Raw genomic sequence first — 8,045 nt, forward strand, 5'->3', positions numbered from 1 at the left:
AAGGCCTCGGCCTCCATGCCCTGTTGCTGGCCCTCCAGAGGAACTGGCTGGCCCTGTGTGAGACAGGAGGCTGGAGTAGATGGACCCTCACTGGTCTGATCCAGCAGGGCTCTCCTGAGGTTCTTATGAGGGGGAAGGCCTCGGCCTCTCTGCCCTGTTGCTGGCCCTCCTGAGGAACTGGTTGGCGACTGTATGAGACAGGAGGCTGGACTAGAGGGACTCTCCCTGGTCTGATCTAGCAGGGCTCTTCTGAGGTCCTTATGAGGGGAAGGCCTCGGCCTTTCTGCCCTGTTGTTGGTTCTCCAGAGGAACTGGCTGGCCATTGTGTGAGACACTAGGCTGAACTGGATGGACCCTCACTGGTGTGATCCAGCGGGGCTCTTCTGTTCTTATAACCCGGGCAAGCAGCGAATGGGCGTGTCTGCAGGGGCCAACAGAGCCCGAACCGCCCTGTGCCACCCACGGCCTCCCTCACCTGCAGCTGGAGCACCTCTCTCTCCCTCTCCTCGAGCAGTTTCTCCAGATGCAGGGCCCTGTTCTGGTCTCCACGCAGCCGCCGCTCCTTCACTTCAGCCTCTTCCCTTCGGAGGCGCTCCTCCCTGCAGAAGGAAGGCAGGAGGAACAGAAAGACGAATGGAGCCCCTCTTCCGGAAACAAAGGAAGTGTTGACGCACCGCTGCCGACTGGCCTGCCTTCCCCTTCCCTGCAGCACGCAGGTCCCTGGCCCAGTTGAGGCGGCAGGCCCCTCTGGGAGTCTGACATGGCGCGGTGGGCGCAGCCACGAAACGGCTGCCGCGTGAGGCGGAGCTGGCACAAAACAGCTGCCAAAGCTGACCTTTAGCCACACGGCGGAGATGGCACCTGCTGCCAAAGGGCTTAGGGCTCTTTAGCTTGGAGAAACGACGACTGAGGGGTGACATGATCGAGGTTTATAAGATTATGCATGGGAAAGAGCAGGTAGAGAAAGAGGTACTTTTCTCCCTTTCTCACAATACAAGAACTCGTGGGCACTCCATGAAACTGCAGAGCGGTCGGGTTAGAACGGATAAAAGGAAGTACTTCTTCACCCAAAGAGTGATTAACACATGGAATTCACTGCCACAGGAAGTGGTGGCAGCTACAAGCATGGACGGCTTCAAAAGGGAATTAGATAGGCATATGGAGCAGAGGTCCATCAGTCGCTATTAGCCACAAGGTTTAGATAGGGACTCTGGGGCAAGGGATGCTCTGGCATCTTGGTGCTTGGGGGGGGGTCAACGGTGGGAGGGCTTCTAATGTCCTGGCCCCACTGGTGGACCTCCTGATGGCACCTGGTATTTCTAGCCACTGTGTGACAGACAGAGTGTTGGACTGGATGGGCCTTTGGCCTGATCCAACATTGGCGTCTCTTATGTTCTTATGTTCAAAGTGACATTTTTTAAAAATCTGCACTGCCGATCTGTGTTCCCTCTAAGCCAAGTGTGAACCAGCTCACAGTTTTTAGCCTCCGGCTCACACATTTTTGTCGTAGCCCAGGAAGGAGGGCTCCAGAGCAAACTCATTGATGCCGTCGCCAAATGGCTCGCTCACAACTTTAATGCCAGTAGCTCACAAAGTCGAATTTTTGCTCATAAGACTCCACAGCTTAGAGGGAGCATTGTGTCCAGACCAGTGTTCCCTCTAAGCTGACTTAGTGTGAGCAAGCTCACAGTTTTTTAGCCTCCGGCTCGCACATTTTTGCCATAGCTCGGGAAGCAGGGCTCCAGAGCAAACTAATTTATGCAGCAGCCAAATGGCTCGCTTGCAACTTTAACGCCAGCAGCTCACAAAGTAGAATTTTTGCTCATAAGACTTCACAGCTTAGAGGGAGCCTTGCTGCCAATCAGATCTCCGGCGGCCAGTCAGAAGGCCTGTTGGGCAAAAGCCCCGCCTGGCTCCATCCACTTTGTCGGCAACGAGGGAAAGTGGCTGGCAGGGGCCCTGGAGCCCACGGGCACCCCATTGGGGAGCCCCGCGGCAGCCTCTTTTCCTGGTCTTTCCTTCCCACCTGCCCCACCCCAGCCACTCAGTTCAGCACTCCTTCCACACGTCACAAGATCGTCCGCCACTTCTGGCTCTCCCATTTCTCACAGCTACCTTACCCACGTCCGTGTTATTCTATTTCCAATCCAATCCAAATACCTTTATGGGCATAAAAAAGAAAAAGGCACAATATGGACAGTTTACAGAAAATTTCTGTTATAAAAACCACCAAACATCACATAAAAGAGCAAGACTTTGGCTCCCTGATTGTTATGGCAACCAGAAGGTCCCTTGCAACCAATGTTCCCTCTAAGCTGTGGAGTCTTGTGAGCAAAAACTCTACTTGGTGAGCTACTGGCATTAAAGTTGTGAGTCAGCCATTTGGCTGCTGCATAAATTAGTTTGCTCTGGAGCCATCCTTCCTGAGCTAAGACAAAAAAAAAACAATGTGTGAGCTGGAGGCAAAAAAACTGTGAGCTAGCTCACACTAACTCAGCTTAGAGGGAACACTGCTTGCAACTGAACCTGTAATGTGGGAACATTGGTCAGATAGTAAAAGAGAGCCAGTTCGGTGTGGTGGTTAAGTGCGCGGACTCTGATCTGGGAGAACCGGGTTTGATTCCCCACTCCTCCTCCACTCGCACCTGGCTGGATGACCTTGGGCAAGCCATAATTCTGGCAGAGCTGTTCTTGAAAAAGAGACGTTTCTGTCATAGAGCTCTCTCAGCCCGGCCTACCTCCCAGGGTGTCTGTTGTGGGGAGGGGAAGGGAGAGGAGTTTGTTAGCCGCTCTGAGACTCCCTTGGGTAGTGAAGGGCGGGGTATAAATCTAATCTCCTCTTCTTCTTTTTCTTTTACCTCACAGGCAAAAAGCCATTAACTTTCCCAGCCAAGTCAAACTGCAGCTGGAGCATCTACAAGGTCAAGCGTAAGACAGCAAACAGCTGGTGAGCCAGGGAGGGCTGAGACGGAAAACGGGAAGGCCCCCCTCCACATTCCAGACCGATGACGGGGCTACCTGATACCTGTCTGCTTTCCGTACACACGATGGACACAGCCCGATCCTGTCCTCACCTCCGTTGCTGGAGACGCCGGTTCTCGGCATCGTTGAAGGCCATCAGCTGCCGATGCTCCTCCATGGCGGCCTCCTTCCGCTGCTTCCCCACGTCGCCGTACTTCTCCGCGTAGCGTCGCTGCTCCACCTCGTGTCTGAACTCGGCCCTGGAAGACAGCGTTGCAGGGAACATGACAAAGAGCAGTGTTGTCCTTCGTTGCTTCCCCCTTACAGAGAGGGTCACAACGTTACCTCCTGTGACCCAGGGGTCGTTTTGTAGAAAAAGAGCTAGGGGAACTCATTAGCATAACTCATTAGCATATGCCACACCCCCGGACATCACCGGAAGTGTGTCATAAGGCCACACACCCCGCCCCCAACGGTCCCGGCCGTCGCCACCGGCCTTGCAGCTCCACTGCCGAGCCCCATGAGGGGCCCAGCGGTGGACCTGCAAGGCCGGCGGGGGGGCAAGGAAAATCCCTCTTCTCCTGCCTCCTCCTGGCTGAATGAGGGCCGGAAGTGGGGCGGCCGGAAGCAGGGGGCGGGGCTTCGTCATGTGCCCCGCCCCCCGTACCTCACCCGGGGGAACTGCGATCCCCCATGATCCCCCCGAAATGACCTCTGCTCCTGTCCCTCCGAGCCGTTCCAGTTTAGCAAGTATAGGTTATGGGGGGCGGGGAGGAGACTGGATTTATACCCTGCCCTTCACTACCCAGAGGAGTATCAGAACAGTTTACAATCTCCTTTCCCCTCCCCTTCCCCCTCACAACAAAAGACACCCTGTGAGGTCAGTGGGACTGAGAGAGCTCTTTCGAGGACTGCTCTTGAGAGAACAGCTCTGAGGGCTCGTGAGTAAGACTCAAGGCGCATTACATAGTCAAGTACAATCAACAGGACGGGACATCCTGTTTGCAACAGGACATGGCCGTGCGCCGGATGCCACGGGATTCCAGCAGAAACATGATCAGACCCCCCGCATTTTCTGGATACTCCGCATCTTCGGCAACAAGCCACAGGTGCACTACGCTTCCCAGATGTTGAGGTGTGATCACGCCCGGAAAATCCGCCTATCATCCGTGTCTTCAGCATGGCAACTTATCCGTGTGAACGGGGCCATTATAATCAACTGCAGCATGGTATTTGCTGGTTTTTGGCATTTCCTACTTACCTATTTACTTACTCCTGCCAACCTAGCCGTTCGAAAGCAAGAAATTGCAAGTAGATCAATAGGTACCACTTCGGTGGGAAGGTAACAGCGTTCCGTGCGCCTTGGTGTCTAGTCATGCCGGCCACATGACCACGGAAACGTCTTCGGACAGTGCTGACTCTTCGGCTTTGGAACGAAGATGAGCACCGCAACCCTAGAGTCGGACTCGACTGGCTTTCGAGCAAGGGCGACCTTTACCTTTTTACTCACCATGGGTCCTATTTTGGGTTTTTTTAAAAAAAAAATACAATTTTTTTATTGAATAGACTGTCAATTACAGCAATACCAAAAAAATCGGCTACAATATTACAAAACTTAAGTATATAAATCACCACATAATAGTAGCAATAACATTGATATACACAATCTTACATTATAAAATCCAACTTTGTCTAATAAAAGAATAGTATTGAGTGTGTTGAGAAATGCTAACATTTTCTAAAACTTGTTCCAGCTTTTCTAAGATAGGGTGCCATCGGCCATAAAAAGAATCAGAATTGCAGTTAGACTCCTGGGCTTCCAGTCGGTCTGAAATTCTGTCCATCAATAGATGGTTCCATATATTGGAATACCAAGCACGTATATTAAGATGGACTGTCCTATTTTGGTCTTGTGAACTGCTTTATTAGGATACACATAAGCAATGCTCCCTCTAAGCTGCGGAGCCTTGTGAGCAAAAATTCTACTTTGCGAGCGACTGGCATCAAAGGTGTGAGCGAGCGATTTGGCTGCTGCATAAATCAGTTTGCTCTGGAGCCCTCCTTCCTGAGCGGAGACAAAAATGTGTGAGCTGGAGGCTAAAAATGTGCGAGCTGGAGGCTAACAATCTGTGAGCTAGCTCACACTCACTCAGCTTAGAGGGAACACTGCACATAAGACACCCAGACCAAGAGCCAGTGCCTGTAATACAGTGCAGTTCAGCACCATGCAAGACCTGCTGGACTCCTGGCCTGTCACTCAGGCGGAGGGCGAGGAGATCCTGGCCCGCCCATTCCTTCTAGCCAAGGGGGTGGGTTCCTTGCCCCCCCCATACCCCCCAAAAGGTGGATTTCCCCTCGCCGGGCGACCCCGGCTTTCCTGATTGGCCGCTTCCTCTGACTGACGCAACCAGCCACCAATCAGACGCTCACCTCAGCGTCCGCAGAATGCTCAGATAGTGGCGGTAGCGCTCCTGCACCACCAGCAGCTCGGCCGGGTCGACGGGCGGCGGGAGCTTGATCCGGCCGAGCTTGGATTTGGCCGGGGGGTCCGTGCGGGACTTCCGGCCGCGGCGCGGCGCCGCCAAGAGCGGCAGGCCCGGGAAACAGCGACCCAGGAGGGCCGAAGCGGGCCCCGGGGAAGCCACGATCCCCCGCCGCATCCCGACGGCAGGGAGGACACCGGAAGTGGGGCTGGAGCGTGACGGGAAATGTAGTTTTTGTAACGACGACAGCTTCCCGTGATAGAGGATGCTGGGAAGTGCGACGGAAAGGGGGGGGCGATGAGTCCCGGAAGCGGAGCTGTGGCATGATGGGGGATGTAGTTTATCTCGCTCCCAAGCTTCCCAGGCTGTCCAGAACCAGGATGATAGAAAGCAAGAGACAAGGACTGAAAAGTTGGCCTGCTCGGGTGAAACAAACAAGAGTCTTTGTGGCACCTCGGGGACCAACGACATTTTGCTTTGGCGGACGCTTTCGAGAGATAAGCCCAACTTCCATGAGCTGCACAGCGAGCGCCCTCATTTTACATTTTGTAACCTCAAGGGGTTAAGACGCTGAACTGCAGGCTGTGGAAGGTCGGTAGTTCAGCAGTTCGAGACCCGAGTGTGCCGCATGACGGAGTGAGCTCCCGTCTCTAGTTCCAGCTCCTGCCAACCTAGCAGTTCGAAAGCAAGAAATTGCAAGTAGATCAATAGGTACCACTTTGGTGGGAAGATAACAGCATTCCGTGGGCCTTGGTGTTTAGTCATGCCGGCCACATGACCACGGAAACGTCTTCGGACAGCGCTGGCTCTTCGGCTTTGAAACAGAGATGAGCACCGCAACCCTAGAGTCGGACTCGACTGGCTTCCAAGCAAGGGAAACCTTTACCTGTGGATGTGGTGTTAGGTTAGGGTTGCCATCTCCTGGTGGCACCTGGCTCTCTCCCGCTATTCGTTGATTTTTCAGGCAAGCAAGATCAGTTTCCCAAGAGAAAATGGCTGCTTTGGAGGGCGGACTCTGGCGTTGTACCCAGCTGTGGTCTTCCCTCTCCAAATCCCGCCCTCTCCACGCTCCACCCCCCAAAATCTCCAGGTATTTCCCAACCCAGAGCTGCCAACCCTAGGTGAGATATAACAGAGAACGGACCTGAGTTCAAGTCCAGTGCCACCTTTAAGACCAACAGAGTTTTATTCAAGGTAGAAGAAGAAGAAGAGATTGGATTTATACCCTGCCCTTCACTACCCGAAGGAGCCTCGGAGCGACATACAATCTCCTTTCCCTTCCCCTCCCCACAACAGACACCCTGGGAGGTAGGTGGGGTTGAGAGAGCTCTTCCAAAAAATCTGCCGAGAACGGCCCTTGAGAGAACAGCTCTGAAAGAACTTGTGACTGACCCAAGGTCACACCAGCAGTTGCATGTGGAGGAATGGGGAACCAAATCCGGTTCTCCCAGATTGGAGTCCCCACTCTTAACCACTGCACCAAACTAGTCTCTCTTTCGTGCGCACGCATGCTTTTGCAGATACACTGAAAATGAGAGAAGAGACCTGTTATAAAAGCATCTAAAACATTAATAAATGCATTGCAGGTGGGTGAGAATGAAGTGGCCAAATATGTATTCAGATCGATTACATGAAAATGCAGGGTCACCAGCCTGATGCAAAACTCCAATCTAATCAAGAAAGAAAATCTTGTCTAATTCAGGTGGGGTAGCCTTGTTGGTCTGAAGCAACAGAACGAAGTTTGAGTCCAGGGGCACCGTTAAGACCAACAGAGGCTGCGGTCACGCGGAGCATTAGCCATGCTACAGAGACGGAAGATAGGCGGATTTTCCGGGCGCGATCACACCGCAACATCTGGGAAGCGTCAAACTCCCGAGGCTTCCCGCCGAAGATGCGGAGTTAAAAACTAGTACCCCTAGGTACTAGTTTCCGGAAACTGCGGGGCAAGGGCTGGCGTCTGATCGCGTTTCCGGTGGTGGCATCCGGCGCCCGCCCATGTCCCCTCACAAACAGGTCCCCCCCCCAAGTCTCCACAAGATGCGCACAAGCACCCAATGGCGCATGCGAAAGTGCCATTTCGGCTTTTTTAAAAAATGACCCCGTTTGTCACAGCAGCAGCGCCTAGCCATTGCTGGTGTGATCACGCCGCGCTGCTTCTTTGCCGAGCTGCAGAATCGTCATGTGATCGCCACCCTCGTTTACCCGCTGGCGCAAAGGGACGGACCCGTGGTGTGCCGCCGGCATATCTGATTTCATAATCGCGGACCAAACTGCGCCGGGGCAATTAGCCACGCCTCCCCCCCACGATATCCAGCCCGTGTGACCGGGGCCAGAGTTTAATTCCGGGTAAGCTTTCATGCGCCTGCACATAAGATGCACACTTCATCTTATACCCAGAATTAAACTTTGTTGGTCTTAAAGGAGTAACTGGACTCCAAACTTGTTCTAATCAAGAAAAGTAGGGACACGGCATGATGGGAAATGTAGTTTCCTAACAGGTCCCTAGCTATGGAAGACCAGAGCTCCAGACTTGCTGTGGTCCTATTGCCAGTCCTTGGAGCATGGGTCATTGGGGGGGGGGGGGAGGGGGGGGGCCGCGCG

At 53.6% G+C, this 8,045-nt stretch overlaps 1 protein-coding gene across 1 annotated transcript in view; it reads right to left on the reverse strand.

Annotated features, from left to right (window-relative positions):
• The window catches only part of MRPS26 (mitochondrial ribosomal protein S26), a 6,443-nt gene extending 789 nt beyond the window's left edge, over positions 1 to 5,654 (reverse strand). The window contains exons 1-3 of the mRNA XM_015426022.1: positions 5,392 to 5,654; positions 3,075 to 3,221; positions 476 to 599 (exon numbers count right to left, since the gene is read on the reverse strand). Of these exons, the coding sequence (XP_015281508.1) occupies positions 476 to 599; positions 3,075 to 3,221; positions 5,392 to 5,621 (501 nt within the window). The 5' untranslated portion in view covers positions 5,622 to 5,654. The remainder of the gene's footprint in view (positions 1 to 475; positions 600 to 3,074; positions 3,222 to 5,391) is intronic.
• Between the last annotated feature and the right edge of the window lie 2,391 nt (positions 5,655 to 8,045).

The sequence above is a fragment of the Gekko japonicus genome, unplaced genomic scaffold, assembly GCF_001447785.1.
Source record: "Gekko japonicus isolate JY-2015 unplaced genomic scaffold, Gekko_japonicus_V1.1 scaffold5156, whole genome shotgun sequence".
In the NCBI taxonomy this organism is placed as follows: domain Eukaryota; kingdom Metazoa; phylum Chordata; class Lepidosauria; order Squamata; family Gekkonidae; genus Gekko; species Gekko japonicus.